General features: G+C 43.3%; 1 protein-coding gene across 1 annotated transcript in view; it reads left to right on the top strand.

Annotated features, from left to right (window-relative positions):
- LOC306929358 (cadherin-22-like) overlaps positions 1-23,187 on the top strand; it is a 122,787-nt gene that overhangs the window by 19,887 nt on the left and 79,713 nt on the right. The window contains exon 3 of the mRNA XM_079509859.1: positions 21,977-22,096. Coding sequence (XP_079365985.1) covers positions 21,977-22,096 — 120 coding nt within the window. The remainder of the gene's footprint in view (positions 1-21,976; positions 22,097-23,187) is intronic.

Genomic DNA, 23,187 nt, shown 5'->3' with positions numbered 1-23,187 from the left:
GCTACATTATAACAATGTTTAAAACACCAAAAGGGGTTCCCGCCCAAAATGGGTTAAGACGAGCCTGCTCGTCATCTGTACCCAGCGTCATTAATGTATAGGACAGGTATACTCGTCATACGGATCCAACGTGTTAAAAGATGAATGGATAAGAGCAAAGTGACACACGAGGAAGAGCAGAATGTAATGCTGAGTGCACTCTGAATGAGGAGAAACCATTCACACAGTGCAAATGTCATGTTTTCACACAAAAGCCTTTGATCTAGATTATTTTTGCTATTATACTGTGAGCTAGAGTAGCACATCTTATCTCTGTGAAAAGGCACAATATGTGGAAAGAAAAGCAGGTAAGAAAGATTGTGAGTGAGGTTCTGGGGTTGTGGCGAGGGTCATTAGCATCTCGTTAGAGATCTCAACCCTCAGTCGAGAGGACGCAGACTGCAATTTTCGTCTGGGAGGGTTGTCAAACAACAGCACAGTCTTGCAAAAGCAAACCGTAGGCTTAAAGTGTGTGTGTGTGTGTGTGTGTGTGTGTGTGTGTGTGTGTGTGTGTGTGTGTGTGTGTGTGTGTGTGAGTATGTGTGTGTGTGTGTGTGTGTGTGCGTGTGCGTGAGCGACACCCGGATGCAGGACTAAATGGAATGGCTCTTCGCTGCCTATTAATTGGAATTAATTCCTGCTTCTTCAGCATGATCCAGACCATGAGCGTTTCTGCCTACACTGCTTTCTTAAAAAGACGAGCGGGTGAAACAGATGGGAAGCAATAAAATAGTTGACCCCTCCCCCCAAAATAATACAAATAATATATATAATAACAGACTAAGCAAATTGAAAGAACACAAGACGAAGACTATACAAAACCGGCAGAAGCTTTAACTTATCTTAACCACAAAGAGGAGAGGGAGAGAACAACACAGTGATAGGGAGTCGGGATCAGGGTTTGTTGAAGTTAGTGAATGTTCATTAACTCAGGGGTTCTCAACCCGTGGGTCGCGACCCCTCTGGGGGTCGCCAAATTATTTTGGGGGGTCCCCAAATTATTTAAAAAAAAAAAAAAAAAAAAAAGATTTTGTTTTTTAAAAAAATTTTCACGATTTTTCAAAAATAGCAGACCTACAAGCTCGTAGCGCGCCACTCGGTGGCGCGCTATGAGCTTGTAGATCTGCTATTTTTCAATAGCTAAATTATAACAATGCTTAAAACACCAAAAGGGGTTCCCGCCCAAAATGGTTTAAGGTTATTGTAGCAGTCAATTTATATTGGGGGTCGGGAGGGGGGGTCCCGAGACATTGCCAAAGCATTTCCGGGTGTCCCCGGCCAAAAACGTTGAGAACCCCTGCATTAACTAATGCTAATACACATCACCCTTCCCCTTCAGCACCTCCCCCTGTTCAAAGCGTATATCTATTTTGTATCTATTTTGCGTCCGAGCATAGACATGGTAACGCCCCGCCTGCCTCTGATTGGCCTACCGAAACTTCCCGTCTTGACTGTCCTCCGAGATGCAAGGCTACTCCGTGGTGGGAAATAATACAAGAGAATGACAGCTTGGCACGCGCGACAGAATGCAGCCTTGTAACTAACTTGTACGTTTTCTTTTTGTAGAAGAGGCAAACTAATATTGTTTATGCCGTTTGCTGTGATTGAATAATTGATTGAATGATTGATGTTATCTAATTATAGTAAACTAATACTATTATACTAAAAATGATAAAGATCAAGGGAAAATAGACCTTTTACAGTACAATAATGTTTCACGTTTACACATACAAATATATATTTTTTGTCAAATAGGTTTTTATTGAGAACAGATTATAAATTGTTGTAGATTAAACATTGTGATATGAATTACATTTTTCTTTTATAGAAAACAAAAAATGAAAGAAAAAATACAAGGACAAAAAAGAGAAAGAAAACCCTCAACCCTCCCACCCATACTGCTCAGTGACACCGCATACTATAGAATAAAATAGTAATTTGAAAAATGGAAAACATCTGAAAGAAAATGTCGTACAGTCAACCACATCAGTGGTATCCTGTCTATGAATTGTTTCTACTCAAGTAATGGACAAGGGGCAGCCAAACCTTATCAAATTGTTTCTCCCTGTTTCTCTGGAAATACCTTATTCTCTCAAGATGAAACGTACTAGTCATTTCATTTAGCCAATGCTTAAATGCAGGAGCCTCCTCCTTTTTCCAGTGCGTCAACATTATTTTTTTTGCTGTAATCAGACCATATGAGAAGAGTTGTTTCTGTGCTCTCGTCAACCTAGGCATGGAGTCTGACAAACCCAGAATAATTAGTACAGGATCGGGGTCAAAATGAATACTCAAAATATCAGAGAGTGTCTCAAATAGGGCAAAGGGCGAAGCTGTGAAGAAGATTTGCATCTATTCACATACAAATAAATTACACAACACTTTATTTAGAACACACCCAAATCAAATCATATTACGGCCAACATGTTCAATCAATTATTCCATCAAAGCAAACGGCATAAACAATATTAGTTTGCCTCTTCTACAAAAATAAAACAGTTCTCTTGTATCATACCGTACAGTGACTTGTATTATTATTTTCCACCACGGAGTAACCCCGCATCAGACTATCCAGCATAGCTATATCCACCTCAGTGGACAGTCAAGACGGGCAGTGTCGGTAGGCCAATCAGAGGCAGGCGGGGCGTTACCATGTTTATGCTCAGACCTAGAATAGACATACAGTACGCCTGTTTAAACCACTTCTCCTTCAGCACCTCCCCCTGTTCAAATCACTTCCACTTCACAGTCAATTTACATCCTAAGTGTGGCGGTCATGTTTAAAACATAGAACTGGAGCCACTGGCCTAATGGGATAAAAGAACAGCTAGCACTGAGTCCAGCATTCTTACTTTCTCCATATTGCGTGCGTGCGTGCGTGCGTGCGTGCGTGCGTGCGTGCGTGCGTGCGTGCGTGCGTGCGTGCGTGCGTGCGTGCGTGGTTTTAATGGGTGAATGTGGGTGGAGTTAGAATCCTGTAGCTCACCCTACTGCATGTTTTAACTGTGGGCGAAAAGCGGCGAATCTGGGCGATACAAATCTCCTAGTCATTATCTCCTGCTGTCATTACAGTATGTAATGTAAACATATCACCGTTCTGCGTGGAGGCTTCAGACAAGTCATTGGTCCGACAAATGACAACCCACCTCATCGCCTAACCTAACCATAACCGCAAGCACGGGAGCAGACGCTAGTCCGACATGCGGATGAATGTCGGACTAATGCCCTGTCTGAAAAGCGTCCACCTCCCGTGGAGGCTAAACAAAGCAACACATGGATTTGATTGGCTATCGTCGGACAATGTCGTCCAAAGATAAAATATTGTCATGTTTTTGAACGACGTTCCTCCGCCCACTTTTCGACTATCGCCTCTTCGCCTGCTATCGCCAGTAGTTGCTTCACGTTGCCCACCTGCTGTTTGTAGCTGTTTCACGTTGCCCACCTGCTTGCCTGTCAGCTGCAGGACTGATGGCACCGACAGGTGGGTACGCACCTGAATACATGAGCGAGCGTCATTACTCATTAGCAGGAGTACCAAAATATAGACAGGCTTTCTGTGCAGCTCTGCAGTGTCTGCAGTGAGGAGGATGCAAAGGTTGACTTGAAATCACTATCTTCACGCGCAGTAATATTCAACAGTATTGTAAGAAAGAATAGAATAGAATAGAATAGAATAGAATAGAATAGAATAGCATAGAATAGAATAGAATAGAATAGAATAGAATAGAATCACTAAAAGCTGAAAATCTATAAAACTAGTACAACAAATGCACACACACAACCGCACTTCCTGTTATTGCACAAGCCCATATTGCACTTAAAACATTTATAGCAGCAAAAGATCATGTTTTTGTGACTATTGTGTGCCTATTTATTTGTTGTCACCGTTGGGCTGTTTAGTAATGTCTAATAACGTATTTGCAGGAGGTAATGACGAATCCATCGTCTCCTGGTGTTAAATTATACTATTCGTATATTAGTGCAACTGGTCTGACACTTGAACAAGCATTGATCTAATTGCCTTTGTAGTGGTGCCATCGCACCTGTTGGGCCAATCAATTCCATGGAGGTAAGGATAATGATCGTGTGCCAACCTAATCGGACAAATGTGAGAACCATTGATGTGAAGCGAGGCTGTGTTTTGCAAGGCTTTAGACTTGCAGCAGGTTTCAAGCATTATAGCCACACTATGCTCACTTTTCTGTTTCATGGCCAACCGTATAGCCCACCGCCTGGGTGGCCATTATAATATAAGAAAGTAATCAGGAAGCTGCCTTGGGCATATTCATTTTCACTTATAGTGCCTGTCATGTCTCTCTGTGCATGGCTCTGTCATAGCTTACTCAACCCCCACCCCAGCCCCCCACTCTTCTCTACTGACAGAGACTGGGCAGTGGTAGCTGCCGGGCCTGCCCGTCTGTTTGACTGGCATATTCTACTAAAAATTATACAGTTGTTTACATGTCATTCAAAAGTTCTTTTTTGTTTAGCCTTGGTTAACTCAATGATGAGGACATTCAAAGTGAACTGTCAATAAATTAATGATGAATAGGGAAGAGGCTTGAGTGGTGTATAGTAACTAAGTACATTTAAGTACCGTACTTAAATACAATTTTGAGGTATTTGTACTTTACTTGAGTATTTCCAATACTTTTACTTCTACTCCAAATATTGTACTTTTACTACACTATAATTATTTGAAAACGTATTTGCTTCAGTGTTACGGACCATGGTCCTGTTGGTTATTTGATTCTATTTGTTTAAGTATAATTATTATTTATGGTGACTATTAAACTGGGATAATAATTATAAGTTGGATCTATTGTGTTATATGGCATGTTACAAGTTGTGTTTCTTTTGTTTCCTGATTATAAATGAGTTGGAAAAGATGAGACTGTTGGCTGCAGTACTCAAATGAATGAATACAGACACAGACATGGCTGTGAGTGACAGGTCCCTGATTGGACCTGCCCCTCTCTTCCTTATTGGTTCTCCCCGACAACAGTTTCCTGTTGGCTGAGCACTCTTCCTGTCGCTCTATAAAAGCTCAGTTGAACTTGGACTTCACCGGGGGACGACAGCATATTTCGCAGCAGAGACTCGATCCCTCTAGTCCGCCGCTCGTTTGCCTGCCTTTTCGTTCTGTTTAGTTTGGTTCTTTCTAAGTTATTCTGTTCCGTTCTGTAGTAAGTCATGCCTTAGTTATATTTTGTTTTGTTTATTCCCAGCTGTTTAAGTTAAAGCCTTCAGCCCTTTTGTCATTTAACTTAAAAGCCTCAGTTCATTCCTATTCATATAATTGTTATTCTTATTATCTTTGTAAACTACTATTTTCATATGTGAAGCCCGGTTCCTACTATCACCATGTAGGGGTGCCAGGTATTTTCTTTTCCCGGATTTATTGTACTTTTGGTTAGTTAGGGATTTAGAATTGTATTGTTGTTTAACTTTCTGTTAGGGCCTTAGTTAGGGGTAAACTTTAGATTTTTAGTTAGAGCCGTTTTCTTAGCATAGAACCTGCACCTTGAAGCCAATACTATACAGTTGTGAATCAAAGAACAAGAAAATGTAAACTTTGTCTCTGCTAACGAAAAAAAGAGCTACAACAATAAACTAAAGTTATTTTTCAACCCTGTCTCCTCCTGAATTATGTTGTGTTCCTTCACCCTAGATGAAGGTGCATACCATTCAGTGATAACATTTTGGCTAATTGCTAATTGAACAGAGATGCATATCTCTCTTCTTCTTCTTCTCCTTCTCCTTCTTCTTCTTCTCCTTCTTCCATAGAGTATAAAGAAGGATAGAGACTGAACCGGCGCGATAGCTCCGCCCCCCGCTATTCATATCAGTGGAAGTTGCTCAGTGGCGTTTTGAAGCACACGGAAGGACCGTCTACTTCCGCATTTGCCAACCAAATTTTGGTTGGCAAATGCGGAAGTGCACCCGAGCGCTCAATGTTAAAGCCCAGCTGCACGTGGTTTGCATGCAGCTGTTCGGTTCATTGCCGCCATGCATATCTCTCTCAAATAAAGTGTTGCAGCCTGGCTGTACTGTACATATAGACCTCTTTGATAAATGGTTTCTCACTTAAAAACTGTGGGGGTCATCATGTTTCTCGTTATGGTTCGCCAACCTCTTTATTTTCCAAATAAAAGTGGACGCCACCGTAATGTAAATCACCTGCCATGTTAAAAGCTGTGTCCATTTGCTGATGGAGAGGCACAGGTCTGTCCATTTAAAATGAGGAGGGCTTTTACTTTTCAAATTCCTCTAATGTAGTGAAGCCCTGACGACGCCCTGTGGCCCACTGAATGGTTGAATAGTATTCATGGAGTCCACTTAGACCTGTGCAGTTTGTAAAGGCCAAACATAGTAGGAGGTGGAACAGCTAAAAGGCCTGGGGGTGGGGCTGTGTGTGGTTGGATAAATGCTTGCCGTGAGGCTCGGGATGTGAGAACATGATTTACCTTTGAAAGTAGTACACAGAAGATGAGAAAACACTTTACTACCTGAAGAAGAACTGCATTATATATGTCACTTTGCTTTCATTGTGATGGCTAGATGTTTTTTTTAGGTCAGTGTGCTTGCGTGCGTGCAATGTATGTACATATCTATCGGCATCTGCCATGGGATGACTGCCTCTCCGTTTCATGGCCGCCGCTCCACACGCCGCAACTGCCGGTAACAGCCGCGGCGCTGCCGGGGAGAGGGGCGGCATCTGCCGGGGAAGGTGCACTCCACTTCCACTCGCTTCAGCGGCAGTGCGTTGGTCCGACATGCGTTGCGTCGTGCTTACGGTTAGGGTGTCAGACTGATGCCACCCAGAAACACTGCCGCCTGCCTTGGACACTCCGCGGCGGCTGCCGCTGCCGGAAGAAGCACCCACTCTTCCTCGCTGGTGTGATACACGTTTGTATCCTGCTCTATTTCTCTGCGTGTCCGCGGGCGTTACGCAGCCTTCGCCTCGCCTTCAGAGGACAAAAAAAACATAACATTAAAAAACGGTACTTTTTTAATTTGGCTCATTCTCATAAACATTACATTATGTTGTATGAATGTTGAAAAAAGTGCAGCTAACTCTGCCCCACTCCCTATAACAAATAAACAGAGTGTACATGATGTCATAAGTTCCATTTCCATATCGTTTTATTAAAAAAAAGAACTAATATTGTTTTTTATATAGGAATATATGAACTATAATATCAAAAGTTGTCCCTTATCTGATGCCCTACCTTTAAATAGGGCTACAAGTATTGATTATTGTCTTAGTGATTATTCTATCGATAACTGTGTCAATGAATTGAATTATCGAGAAGGGATATTGAATATAAAATTATTTATCAAAGCACTTAAACCCTATTTTATACATTCTCGCACAACAGTGTTATGCGGATCTGCTATTTTCACTGTTTGAAAGGTTTTAATTTTATGTTTACATTTTCTTCCCAAAATGGGGATTTTTTATTAATTCGTTATTTTATTAAATTGTAATTTATTCTAATTATACTTGGTTAAAATTATCTATTAACTGCAACCCTACCCGCATTTAACATTTAACAGCAAACCAATTGCATGATGCATGATTCTGAAATATTCATAGTTAGTTAATTGGCTATCAAATTCAAACGGTTTGGCAGGCAGTCACTGTGAACTTCCTGTCCGCCACTCTATAGGTCAGGAGACAGAGAAGAAGAGAGGAGAGGGATTGATGGATAGGGGACTGCCTAGAATCATGGCGAGGCAAAATGTTTCCACCAAGCTGGTCCTGTGATTGATGCCGTTCTGTTAGACAGGACTTGGATGCCATGAGTGGCAGACAGTGTCGGCGACAACCTCTAACCGATGCAGGTAACTTTGACTGACACGGCATAGCGTACTCAGGCGAGCAGATGGACCATTTAGCGATCTTTAATCTGGCTGTGATCACGATCTACTCACAGAATAAACAAAGAATTCCATAGCGTGGCGTCGAGTGGCATTGTTTAGTTTTAATATGTACTGTAATAGCCCTGTCAACGTATTACAATGTACCCTTACTCAGAGTGTGCTTGAAGCCTGTCTCGATGGGACCTCTCTTCATTAAAGCCATAGCATTATTGATTGCTGTTCTAGTCTGACTATTTCCTGCTTCACTGGAAAGTTGCATTACTTTACTTGACCAGTAACAAAGCCCACATAACATAAGGGAGACAAGTGTGGAACTGTTTTAAGTTAACCAGCATTGGGGGCACAAATGGCCGAATGGTTAAGGCTAGACGAGTATCGCGTAAGCTTTTATGCCTGACAGAAAATCCCTGGTTCTCTTCCCAAGCCTGGCGGACATTTGCTCCCTGTCTCTCTGTCACTGTTTCCTGGTTCTTGCACTGGCAGAAAAAGACACCAAAAATATGTGAAAGAAAGAAAGAAAGAAAGAAAGAAAGAAAGAAAGAATGAAAGAAAGAAAGAAAGCACTGACACTGTCTGCCACTCATGCCCTTTGCTCTTTTATCACTTATTTTATAATGTGTCACTTTGACATTTCTGACTGTTACATTTGTTTGATTATTTATTACTTTTGACCCATGTGCATTTCTATCAATACTTGACTTCAAATATCATTGTAAAACTGCCTATAGGGCAGGCTACGCTAAGTGCTACCAGAGATCCTAGCAAATGAAACAAATATGGAGAACGCTATACAATGCAAATCAAGGTTATTGTAATTGACTGAAAGTCAGAATGACATGTAGAATATGTATAGGAAGGAAAAAAACAGACCACATCCACTCTGCAGATGTAGCAGTAAAGGGAACGCACCGTGAAAAGCTATTAAACGCATTGATTTTATCACATGACCCACATTTTCAAAACAGTTTCCCTGAGAATGCCGCATCTGCAGACTCGTGTGTGAGCCTAACCCTCATTCAGAATGTATCCTATCTTACACCAAGCGCAAAATGGCACGCAGCGCAAACAGTTTACAACCAAGTAGTTATCATTTTAACGCCCCCCTTCTCAGTAAATTACCCGCAATTTAAAGTGTGCAATGTTCACCTCTCACAGCGCACTCTGATTATAATCAAAACTCATCCAAATGTACAAGGCGTAACATTCAACACATTACTCACATTAAACATTGCAGATGCAATTGCTGTGAGACTCACCATGAGAATGAGATACCAGTTAAAATGTATCTACTGGTTGGTGTGTGTCTTTCAGCACCATGGAGGAGGAGAGATAGAGAGGCGGGGTGTTTATTTCAATAAGTACACTTTATTGCTGATAGAAAACACGTTCAAAGGAAAATCCATTTGACTATGAAATCTGTTCAAGGGCCTCTCATCTTTAAAGAATTTTGATATGTTCACAAAATTCTTTAAAGATGAGAGGTCCTTGAACAGATTTCATAGTCAAATGGATTTTGGTTTTCTTTATCTGCCTCTGCGCAACAGAGCATACAGCAGTATAAGGGCCATCCACACCAAGAACATTAACTATAATGATAGCTACCGTATGAATATTGGACAAGTCATCAATATCCAGTGGTTACAGAATGTTAGTTCACATCATCATCATCATCATCATTATAATTATAGTTAGCGTCGTAATTATTTATTCTTGGTGTGAATGAATTACCATGCAGTATAGCTGAGCATGTAAATATTAACGTTTAAATGTCAAGATATCAGAGATGTTTCTTGGACATACATTTCAGACACACTACAGGAATTAATATTAGTGTTTCTTGGACATAAATTTCAGACACACTACAGGAATTAATATTAGTGAACGCTTCTGAACTGAAATCCAAGAGCTTGTGTTTTGTCCATCTCATATCACTTTGGACAGCGTCCGTTCTGGTGATGTCAGAAGATGGACACAGTCACCACTTCCTCCTCGCACGTCTGATTCACCTCGTGTTTGGTGGATACCTGCTGCTCCCATAGATGGCTTTCACCATGTGCATGAGCAGCAGCACCCATTTCCTGGTCACGTCTCCTCCAACCTGCTTAAATAGCATTGTGCAGGTGCACCTGGCTAAAGGGAATGGGAGACACTCCCATGATTAATTTAGAAACTAAACACGACCCCTTTGCACCCAGATTATATGCCATTAAACTAGCATAACTGGAGTTGGACACGACCATTTGCACTTGCTCCATGTGCTTTAGACCTTGCAGTTCACCAGGCAGTTTAACTAGGGCCATGTCTTTAGACCTTGCAGTTCACCAGGCAGTTTAACTAGGGCCATGTCTTTAGACCTTGTAGTTCACCAGGCAGTTTAACTAGGGCCATGTCTTTAGACCTTGTAGTTCACCAGGCAGTTTAACTAGGGCCATGTCTTTAGACCTTGTAGTTCACCAGGCAGTTTAACTAGGGCCATGTCTTTAGACCTTGTAGTTCACCATGCAGTTTAACTAGGGCCATGTCTTTAGACCTTGTAGTTCACCAGGCAGTTTAACTAGGGCCATGTCTTTAGACCTTGTAGTTCACCAGGCAGTTTAACTAGGGCCATGTCTTTAGACCTTGTAGTTCACCAGGCAGTTTAACTAGGGCCATGTCTTTAGACCTTGTAGTTCACCAGGCAGTTTAACTAGGGCCATGTCTTTAGACCTTGTAGTTCACCAGTCAGTTTAACTAGGGCCATGTCTTTAGACCTTGTAGTTCACCAGGCAGTTTAAATAGGGCCATGTCTTTAGACCTTGTAGTTCACCAGGCAGTTTAACTAGGGCCATGACTTTAGACCTTGTAGTTCACCAGGCAGTTTAACTAGGGCCATGTCTTTATAAGATGATTTAAAGGAGACGGCATCATGCAGGATGGAATTTAGACAATACAAATCCAGGGTAAGTCAGGGATCAAGACGAGAAAAAAGCCTTGGGAAATGTATCATTATCATTATATATTTATCTATATTTCTTTCTTTCTTTCTTTCTTTCTTTCTTTCTTTCTCCCTACTCCCCCCCCCCCCCCCCCCCCCCCCCCGCCCAGCACTCTTTTTTCCCTTATTACTCTAAACTATTACACAGAGAACTTGTTTCTCCCATTTTGCCATGTTTCCCTGTGAGAAGTATTGCATCCGGAGCTTTCTCCCTCAGAGTGAAGGCACAGGATGTTGCAAATTGCTGAAGTCACCATTTGGACAGCCTGTCATACAGTACTAACCATAGGTGAGACATGTGGAGCAGTGGGATCACAGGAGAGGGGAATGTGACAAGGCAGGTGCATCATATCATACAATCAATACATGCTGCCAACCACCTCTATTTATGTGACCAGGAACATCTACCGTTATGCACTCCACAAGGGTGTCGGACATAATTGATTCTGACACAGCTGAGATGCATGTGTGTTGCGTGCGTGCGTGCGTGCGTGCGTGCGTGCGTGCGTGCGTTCGATAGAATCCGATAAAAGACACAAGTTAGTGGCTGATACAGACTTAATTTGTGCTCTCTGTCAGGGTCGGTGGGAGATATGCCTAAATCCTTGTAGAGCTCCCCTAGAGAGGACCTTTGCAAGCAGACCATTGGCTTTTATGACATGGCAGGTTTCTCACTCTTTCACCCTCTTCAACCTGATGTAATCCATCATTCGATGGTGTCCCAAACTGAAAGTAGCTGATCCACAAGCTCATTGTGACGTATAGATCTATGTTCGATGCGACACCATCTTACGATCGAGTTTAAATTAAGCTGTCCCTCTCTCTGTCTGCCACATGCCCCCCCCCCCCCCCCCCCCTCTCTCTCTCTCTTTCTGTGCATTTATGTGGATGTTATAGGAATGAATCACGTTGGAAGTAGTGAAGAAAATAAGAAATAACTTTTCATGTGAAAACACCTCAGCTTTTATGGCTTTACTAAATGATCCATAATGCGTGCGGGGAGCACTCAGTCCTGCAGATTAAGGCGGGAGGAAGCCGGAGAGAAAGTCACCAGCTCAGCCGTTATGCCCCCTCCGCCGGAGCCAGTGTCGCCACCGCACCAGTCGAGTTGGGCACAAATCTCTTTTACGAGGCTGCCTCTTAAATAGCTGTCAGTCTAGTGTCTTCACACGTGGTGCACTCCTGTGGCTTGCATATCGGTAATTAAACCGTCTCCCCCAGAGTGCTGAAATGGTGAGGGGAAGCCATTCCAACCGCCTGTGTTGATACCATTAAACAGAACTCATGCATAAATACAAGTCGGTAGGGGCCGATATAAAGCTATCACTGGCCTCCCTCAAGGGAAAATCTTCCTCACTTTATTTCACAGCCCCCAAAAATGAGTTTTTAATTAAATCCATATTTGTTTATTTCCTCCTAATCCAATGCATTGGTATTCTATGTTTGTCTTAAGGTGTGATCGATTGAAATTATACATTACCCAAACATTGGAAAGAAACCAATACCTTGGAAAGAGTGACCTTATTCCACCTCATTAACCAGTGTAGGGTTACTTACAGTAAGTACATGATTTGTAACCCCTTCGGTGTTATCATTAGTAGCTTATTCACGTCTCAGTCAGGCCTTCTAATGACAGGAATAGATCATTATAACTGGCAGCAAACAACCAACAATAACAATACTATAACATGGTCTGTAATGAACACATTGTTCTCCCTGTTATTGAATCCTATTGAAATAGCTAAGCCATATCCACTTCTACATTAAGCCTGTTGGGCAGTATGCAGATGGCTGTGAGCTCAGCAGCCCTCATCTAGGCCTCAAGGGTTATATGCAACTTACTTGCAGAGCGAAGAGACAACTTTAACTGAAGCAGGTGAGAGAAGAGAACACTAATGACAGAATTGGAGCTTCAGCGTTTTAATGTAACTTTTATGACATTGCCAGGTGAACATAATTAGCTTGGACTGTTTGAACAGGGAACAGCTTGGTTCTATAGGGAGTGAGATTGGGGACCTGGATGTCCAATTTGGGTCCCACTTCAGACACCTAATAGAGATGGACACAGACATCATGTTGAGTCAGTACCCGCCTGCATGCTGCTGCTGCCCCGTCATGAGAGACAGTGACAACGACTGTGATTCCCAAGTGGAACACTTTATTTTAGGGATGCAAGACAAATGCATCAAGGCCTTCATTTTCACCTGCATATGCAATAGAGCTGATCGCAACATTGCAGACATTCTTGTACTTTGAGCTTCCTCAATGTAGTGACAATAAAATAAACAATTATTAATATAAACTAGACCGGTGCCCTTCCTGACCACGCAAGTCAGGAACACCTTTGGAAAAGTTGGGAACGATACAAGTTGGGAATGCATGCCGCACCAGGTTATGCAATACCCAGTGTGTAGTTAGAACACCCCCAGTGTAGTAGTACCCGTTACCAGAGTACTAATAACGTTAGATAGTACAATCAATGGCTTATTTATACACGTGCACCAACCTAGTTGGGAATGCATGCTATAGCTTCATGTCAGGTAGTGGTACTTAGTATTAGTAATGCATGCTATAGCTTCATGTCAGGTAGTGGTACTTAGTATTAGTAATGCATGCTATACTGTAGCTTCATGTCAGGTAGTGGTACTTAGTATTAGTAATGCATGCTATAGCTTCATGTCAGGTAGTGGTACTTAGTATTAGTAATGCATGCTATACTGTAGCTTCATGTCAGGTAGTGGTACTTAGTATTAGTAATGCATGCTATACTGTAGCTTCATGTCAGGTAGTGGTACTTAGTATTAGTAATGCATGCTATACTGTAGCTTCATGTCAGGTAGTGGTACTTAGTATTAGTAATGCATGCTATAGCTTCATGTCAGGTAGTGGTACTTAGTATTAGTAATGCATGCTATACTGTAGCTTCATGTCAGGTAGTGGTACTTAGTATTAGTAATGCATGCTATAGCTTCATGTCAGGTAGTGGTACTTAGTATTAGTAATGCATGCTATACTGTAGCTTCATGTCAGGTAGTGGTACTTAGTATTAGTAATGCATGCTATAGCTTCATGTCAGGTAGTGGTACTTAGTATTAGTAATGCTGTAACGCAACGGTTTGGCTTGATGTTACTCTTTTTGGGGTGCCAGTTAGGCAAATGCCTAACACAGTTGGACCACTTTGGGACAACTGCTTATTTTTTGAAGCCAACCTTACAATGGTTTAACAAGGAGGAATATAGCAGGAACCACATGAACCTGTAAACCATAGCCAGGGATAGGTTACCCAAAAATGAACCTTCACTCAATGAAACAGTAGTTCACACAGACACAGTATAACTCTGTTTGCTTTGTTTGTATTGACTTTCCAGCCCACACCCAAAATCCAGTCCACAGTTTCCCAGGTACCACAGTCTAGCGTCCACAGTCAATAATAACCTCCTCAAATATTCACAACACTGGAACCGTTATTCAATACATGAATAAAATGTTATTCAACCCAAAAAGAAACAAACAAAAAATAAATCCCACTGCCTTTACCGGGGTGATTAAACCAGGTCGTTTGAGTGTGTGTGTGAGCCACGGGGGGGGGGGGGGGGGGGGGGGGTGATTGGGGGGGGTACCAGTCAGTGAGAGAGCACTGCAGCTCCGTTGCTGAACGCCAAGACACGGACCCTCGGACAGTGGGAAACGCCCCAAGGATTGACTTCTTAGGTTCCTCTTCTCCCCATGGATCCGATTGTAGCTGGACCTTCAGTCATGAAAACACACCGCGCAGACAGTAACTCGCATACGCGATCGCCTCTCTCCAGTCTCCACTCCAGTCTCTTCTCATAGAGCGGAAGGGAACGTACGAGCGTCGGGGGCGTGTCGCTGTGCTGACGTTCGTCTGTGGGTGTACTGGGTCGTACGTGGACAAGAATAATTGCGGTGGTGTGAGTGGGTGCGTGTGAGTGCGTGCGATAGCCGATCGCTACAATGCATGCTATAGCTTCATGTCAGGTAGTGGTACTTAGTATTAGTAATGCATGCTAGAACTTCATGTCAGGTAGTGGTACTTAGTATTAGTAATGCATGCTATACTGTAGCTTCATGTCAGGTAGTGGTACTTAGTATTAGTAATGCATGCTATAGCTTCATGTCAGGTAGTGGTACTTAGTATTAGTAATGCATGCTATAGCTTCATGTCAGGTAGTGGTACTTGTAATGCATGCTATAGTTTTATGCCAGGTAGTGGTACTTAGTATTAGTAATGCATGCTATACTGTAGCTTCATGTCAGGTAGTGATACTTAGTATTAGTAATTTGAGGAATTGGGGGTGCTCAGGTGGAGCAGGGGGCCCACCATGCTGCACCTAAACTTACGGGCCTGGAGTGGCACCTGTCAGCACTGGCACACCCACTATGAATGCTATCAACCCTTATTACATGGCTTGGTTGAATGCTTGATTCTGATTGGTCAATCGTCAAATTCATCAGTCTGTTATTTCTGGATAACAGACCGCTCCGCTCTATAACAGACCGATGCCTAGTAATCAAACCCTTGGAGCACCTGCTGTGCTCCGCTGATTTACTGCTGTTTCCAACATGACAGCCATTTAAACACACACACAATGTCATTTACAGCTAAACATTGCTCTCAAAAATGTTTTTGAAAACACGCGAGAAAGAGTACCCGAAAGTACCCAAAAATGGATTCTATTTGGTCAACTCACTTCCTTGTTTTCCGACTGTGCTCCGGATAATGTATGGCTGAGTGGTCATTGATAAATCACCTTCAGTCGGTAATTTATCTATAACAAATGAAAGAATAGTACTGCCTGTAGCAGACAACCCGCAGCACTCCAGGTTCAAACGCTTTGACAAACGCTGAGGAAGGCCATACAGGCCGAAACGCGTCCGTTTGTCAGTCTCAGTCAGAGGTAAATAAAATCATGCAAAAGGACATACAATGAGTGCTGGCATTCTTTATCTCTATCTATAACAAATGACCCCTCAGCCATACATTATCCCTCACATAATCACCAGTAGGTTACTCATCAAGACCTTGCAATGGAGCCGGCCGGTGCCGTCGCTACCTTTACACGCAATACGCACTGCGAGTAGAGCAACACGCCGTGGGGGGCAACAAAATGTGCCAAAAAGTGCCAAGCTGACCCTCAAAATAACGAGCGGCCGTGTGTGCATCCTCTGATTCCTCTCAAACAGCGAAAACAGCCGATCTGGATGAGGAATAGCAGCGCTCTCGTCGGGAGGGGGCAGCACAAATATCCTACGAGTAGGGCAACCAAATGGTCAGCTACGTCCCTGGAGCCGGCAGGCTCTACTGGCTGTGATTAGGAAACACAAAGTGAAATTACTGCTGCCGAAGCGAAAACATTGTGAAGCTGCACTATACAACAACTTTTAGGTTAGGTTTAGGGTTAGGGTTATACTGCGACCAACGCCATGTCGGACAATGGCTGACAAAAACAACAACAACGACTCCGCTCCAGTAGAGCCTACTGGCTTCATTATATGGTAGTGATAAGTAACATACTGGTTGATAACACTCAAATCCGCTAACTGGCACAGTGGCAGGAAATTGTGAACTTGACTAAGACAGTGGTGTCCCAGTGGGGTTTCCTCACTGGTAGGTGAGCCAGTAGTGTACAACAGCAGTAGCAACACAAATATGTGGGGAGGATTAATTAGCATAATGAGCACAAAAATAAATGGCTACTCTCAATTTTCAAAGAATGAAAGAAAAAAGTAATTTGAGGATCTGAGAAAAAAAGTGTGTTCAAGAAGAGGCACAGAGGAAAACATGTTTGTTTATATGCTGCTTTACACCATTACGACAAACAGCTAAATCATTGCTGCTGCGACTACTGTGTCATCTCAGAACAATTTACCATGCTCTTTATCTTTATTTACTGTACTGTAGAGAGAGAAAAATATGTATTTATAATGAATAATGAGAAATGTTCTTCATTAGACACTTTTTTCCCTTCGTTTTTCTTCTTTTTTGCAGTACAGTTTGTGTTACATTTTGTCAAGTCAGTAACTTCAATCCCTATACTTGCTAAAAAAAATGCTAAAACGTTTGGGAACCACTCCTATAGAGATCGGTCACCAGTAGGATCTGAGAGCTGCCAACTAGTAACGACTCACTGCTGTAGAGATCCCTCAGGCTGCGTACACACCTAAAGAACAAATGTTTGGTCCGTGTGCGATGCCTGATTGCTATTTGATTGCTGCTCCAATTCATTTTCAATGGGAGTCACGTCGTTTGATCGGACAAACCTGTCCGATGTGGGGGCGGAGGGCACAACAAACACATCGGACACCTTGTAGTCAAAACAGCCAACGAACAGGGTGGGACTTCAGATCGGACAGAAGGGTGGTTTTTAACCGCCAACTAATAGGAGAGAACTTCCGTTCTTGACAGCACTGGGTGGGGTTTAGGCTGTAGTCTTCTGAGTTACGTGACACAGACTATTATATCGCTTGTTTGTATGTCTTCTTTTGGCTACGTCCGTGCGTAACTTGGAGAGTCCAAGTTGCGCACGGCTGTCTCCAGTGAGTGAGTCCAGAAATACAGGACGATAGCCAAAATAGCCGTCGGGCCTCGGCAGTTGTGAGGCTGCATTAATAATTAGTTCTAAAAGCATGTATTTTTTACGGGGATCACTATTGATTTTAATAGTAGGCCTAGACGCATATATGTCTATGAGTAGCCTAGAGTAGAAATGTAATGGCAGCGTACGAGGTTCACATGCGCAAATATAACAGATGTACAAGTTATCGACACGAATGGTACTTACGGTATGGTACACGATGTAAGCTTGTAGATCTGTTTATTTTAAGCATGCGCCGCCGCCACCACGAAAAGTTATGACGCGCGCACATGTGGGGGGAGAGACCCGATATATTTTATAGCTCTATGGGAGAGACGCAGACAGAGAAATATTTAAAATCATCCTGTCTCGCTCTAGCGCACGGCCGCACGCATAAAGAGCCAATGGAGCAAATGTTAAATAAGCTACACAGGTGGTCCTAAATGATTAATTAATTACATCACTATAGCAAAAGACGTGATATAGGTCAACTGCAGCGGAGGTGCACACATGGAAGAAAAGTCCTTTTTATCGGGATTCGGGGATACTTTGTTGTAGGCTATACGTCTCCGGTGAATTGTATGCAGCCGCAGCAAGCACATTATTGTTCAAACACCTGTTCCTCTGTTCATCTGTTGTCTTATTTGGCTAATAAAATTATTAAGAATTAATGCAATTTCAAGTTGTTGCTGCAATCATGATTCATGTTGCTGTTCTCTTCTCTCTGTGTGACTGAAGGTTGCGCCCAAAAAATGTAGACAGTGATTTCCCGCACCCCCTCATGTTATTTTTCCCTCGTAAAATGACCTCTTTTCTTTCTTTTCACTATTTGGTTCGCTTAACGTGTCCACGTGTCATTTGTTTACATATTTGGTACGCTTTACAGTCCAGTGTGAACACCAAACGGACCAAAATCAAAATGCAAATATGTGGTCCTTGGTCCTTGATCCGGACCTTCTAAGTGAACTTTGAGTGTGAAAAACGGCCTCGACAAACTATCGCTAGCTGCTGCTGCAGTCAAGAAAACTACACTGAACATATGTGCATCTATTTCCGCGTGTCGTAGCACCGCCCAAATCGCGCAAAGCATTGTGGGACATGGAGGCATCAAATCATAAAAATGTAATCAGTGGTCGGTCGGACAGATCTGTGTGTCCGAAAGGTGTGTACGAAGCCTCACCAGTAGGATCTGAGAGCTGCCAACTAGTAACGACTCACTGCTGTAGAGATCCCTCACCAGTAGGATCTGAGAGCTGCCAACTAGTAACGACTCACTGCTGTAGAGATCCCTCACCAGTAGGATCTGAGAGCTGCCAACTAGTAACGACTCACTGCTGTAGAGATCCCTCACCAGTAGCATCTGATCTGAGAGCTGCCAACTAGTAACGACTTCTCCTAATGAAACAGAAGCCAACCAGAGCGTTAATAATGACCCAGGCAGGCAGCAAACTCCCTGCTTCCCTTCCCTTTTAATATAAACACAATAAAGTAGCATTTGCATTTATATAGTTCCTCCAAGCTGCCAGCTAGGACCCAGAAACAGCTGAGTGTCGAGCTGATTGTTATACCCGGGGAAAATTAAGATAAGAGAATAATCCCATGGATGGAAATGGCTTTGCTGGACGCACAGAGACAACCAGGTAGACGGAATTAGCAAAGGCAGGGGTTCTGTCTGTCGCCAGTAATGAAACTGCCTTGTCTCTATATGGTTTTCTCTTTTCAATATGAGAAAGGACTGTATCCCATTGATCTGAGGATCAGGCAGACATGGGCCAATTGCATATGCTGGAGAGATAATAATGAGTGAATTATGTTACTGTACTGTTTGAGCATGCATTAAGAACCACACACATGCATACTGCGTATTACTAGGTACAGTACAGCAGGAGATGAAATGCACAGCTACTGTTGGATTTAAAGATGGAGTGCCACAATTTTTTTGTGTGTCTATGAGGTGACAGTACTTCATTATCACCATATTCCAAACTCACCTCAAAACCCACCTGTTTAGGCAGGCATATGGCTGACCTCTGCTGCAAGCTGTGCCCTAGTTTTGTTTTGCTTTTAACTGTGTTTTGTATCAACTGTTTTTAACCTGTACGGCGACCTTGAGTGCCCTGAAAGGCGCCTTATAAATAAAATGTATTATTTATTATTATTATTATTAGACACCCTGGAGTCGTTTTTATGTGCAATGGTGTATTAACTTTGTATTTAGGGTTTCTTCCTGGAGGCTGAACCCTTGACAGTCAAACGGGCCAATGAAATAAACAGTAATATAGTGACATCACACTATCAGCCCCTCCCCTAACCCCTCCCCCTTTATCATACAACTACAGCTGTGGGTGTGGCTTCAGTTCAGGTGGATCACCACCCATCACCACCCACCAGGCAAACCAGGCATACTTAATGAACTGGTGGGCGTGCCCACATAAAAACAACATTTTAACAAATACTGTACACTTTTTTGAAAAAATTATACCTCCTTATATAACAATAAGACCTGATGATCATGTTTTAGGGTGGAACAAAATCACGGCACTCCATCTTTAACTACACAATGTTGCTCATACTGTAATATTTGCGACTTAACGACTGCTGTGGCTGATTATCATATAGCATCACATGTGTACATATAGTCTCTATGCCCTATAGACTCTATATGGCATGAGCATATGTTGCCATAGTTGGTACTAGCCGTGTTTGCATGCAGGCCTTCCAGCTTCCAGCAAAAAGAGAGGGAATGCTGCTGTTGGCGACAGCAGCAGGATAGTGATCTGGGCTGCCCGTGGTAATGGCCCTGTGGCTTTAATGATAATCCACTGTTCTGTCTTACCCCCCCCCCCCCCCCCCCCCCCCCCCCGGGGGCGCCAATGGATGACAGGAAACAAACAGCGCTCTGACACCTCCCGCTAATTAGCATCATTAGCATACGGCCATTATGTGGCTGGACAGTAGCATGACAGGGCTCTGAGAGAGGCTACAGCTGTGACCTTTGGTGGACAACACCAGCTGTCAGTAATTACCTATGGACCTTGCCAGGGGAATGGAGACAGACTCCTCGTCCTTGAGGACTCATGGCTGCCTGTGCCAGGATTCTCTGTGCCTTTTCTTTTCTCGTTTTTTTTTGTCCTTCCGCCCTTTTAACACAATCAGTCCCGGGATTCCTTCAAAATAGGAGCTCTGGGGTGCCGGGAAAACATGGCCGCTTTTACTCTGACCCCCCCCCCCCCCCCCCCCCCCCCCCCCAGCTTACCTTGCTGTTGTTTCCATTATATTGCTAAATACTCAAAAGCGTTCATATTTTGAACGAGAGGCGGATGAGTCAGAAATGAAGCGCTTAGTATATCCATCAGATCAAAACCACGGAGAGTGCCCTGGATTAGGAGAGACGAGGCATTCTTTCTGCAGTGGTAAACGGGACCGCGCATGAACAAAGAGCGAAGCGTACGGTGGCCTTAAGAGTCCCACTCAAAAATAAAAAAGGAAAAAAAATCAGAATATTATTCTCTCGCCTGATATCATTGAAGATGCGCTATAGGACATGTACACACTACACACGTCATTGCAACCCGTCGGTTGGATTCCCATGGACGTGTGGACACGTCGGATGGACGGAACCTGTTAATTTAAGGTGTTTTTATTTATAGGGAGGGAAACAGCTCAGCCACTAAAAGGCTATAATCAGTGGTTGGTTCTTTTCCCAAAGCAGTTAGAGGAAGCTGTTGCCCATTAAGCTTTACAGGCTTTATCTGAGCTTTAACTAAAGCGTGTGACTAAATGTAAATATTTAGTCTTGTTTGTTGGCTGCCAGAGGCTTGTGCGCATGTGTGCACACAGCGGACGAAAAATATAGAATAGTAAGTGGTTAATAAATGACTTTAAAGAATATTGTTGCTGTGCAAATCCAGATTTTAAAGGTTCTTGTGGAAATATACCGCCATATTTCCATAAGTGTCAGCAATCGGCGATAATTGTTGTTGTGGATTTCATGCACATTTTATATTATATCGGACTTTGAAGATAGAGATGTTAAATAACTTGAGGTTTCCTTTCATCTTCCGAGCACAGCTTGTGTGCCTGGGAGAGGCCGAGCAACCGCCTGCGCCGGTATTGTGGCAAGAGGTAATTTGAAATATCAAAAAAATGTGTTTGGAAAATTATGTACATAGAGATGAATCGTTTCCCTGGCGTGCCAGTTCCTCAACGCATTAACCTCATTCTCTCTCTCTCTCTCTCTCTCTCTCTCTCTCTCTCTCTCTCTCTCTCTCATAATAACTCCTACAGTAGGTCCCCAAACACCTGCTTTGCTGTTGTACATAAACTATCCTCTCTCTCGCCCTGACTCTTTTAGATGTCAGTGTTTGTCTGTGGCTTCCAGGTGGCCTGGCTCTGAACTTCTCTTCATCTGAGCCTGTGTGTATTCTCTCTCTCTCTCTCTCTCTCTCTCTCTCTCTCTCTCTCTCTCTCTCTGAATAGGAACATCCGTGATGAAGGTCATAGCGTCAGATGCAGATGACCCGACATATGGCAGCAGTGCCAGGGTGGTGTACAGCGTTCTGGACGTGGAGAAGTTCTTCTCTGTGGAGAAACACACTGGTAAGCTGCTTGATTTTCCATGTACATAACCTCTCTCTCTCTCTCTCTCTCTCTCTCTCTCTCTCTCTCTCTCTCTCTCTCTCTCTCTCTCTCTCTCTAGCCTGGGCAGCATTCCTGTTCAGGTTTATGGTCGGGTCGGGAGCAGATAATATCTTACACGTCATGTTGTAGTCGCTGGTTTGTAGTCATTAGGCCGGAACCCAAATCAAATCGGCAATAAGACGCCTTGATGCAGCGTATGAATCCAACAGGTTTCTTCAAGTGCTTCTTGGAATAGTTTGTTTGGTATATTCATCTTTTATTCCAACTCGTAGCGACCGGCGAGACTAAAAACAAACGGGGGGGGATTTCTTATCATCCGATCTAAACCACCTCTGAGGTGGAAAGCCTGGTGACTCGAGGTTAGACATAGGCAGGGACAACAGTTAGGCATAGCTAAACAAGTTGCAGAAATGATCATTACACGGATACAGCCTCCCCATATATTCACAGGCATACAGATGAAGGATTAACCAACTTGCTCAAGGTGATTTTTGCACTATATAGCCGTAAGCAATACGTCCAATTACTTGTGTAATGTTAGTTTCTTTTACTATGTGCCCAAGGCACATAGTAAAAACGTTGGGACAGTTAAATCTCCGGAGGGTTATACGTTGAATATCCCCCAAGATGCAGATAGTGTCACTGTAGAGACGTGCGTCCCCAGTCAGCAGATATGGCTGAATTCCCTGCTGGTATTCTATTGGTGAGGCGGATGGCGGGGATAAGGCCTGAGCCGCGATCTCTCAGGCATAGCCCAGCGTTGGTGTTGCCTGCAAATGGCCCCGCGGGAGAAGCGCTAAACTTTTAATGATCCCTCTTTTTTTTGGTCCCTGCCGCTTTGATTCGGTCGGCCCCGGTGCCGGGATGATAAATGGCTCTGCCTCGGTGGGGCTAGCCGGGAGACCAGCTCCTCGTCTCACGACCTGCCGGTGCCCCCCTACCCCCCGCACGAACACATGCATGTACGCGTGCACGCACACACACATGTGCGCACACACACACACACAGTCTCACACACAGTCTCACACACACAGTCTCACACACACACA

This window comes from Electrona antarctica (assembly GCF_951216825.1).
Source record: "Electrona antarctica genome assembly, chromosome: 9".
NCBI lineage: Eukaryota > Metazoa > Chordata > Actinopteri > Myctophiformes > Myctophidae > Electrona > Electrona antarctica.
The sequence above is the reverse complement of the archived record's forward strand: the minus strand, read 5'-3'. Positions and strand labels throughout refer to the sequence as shown.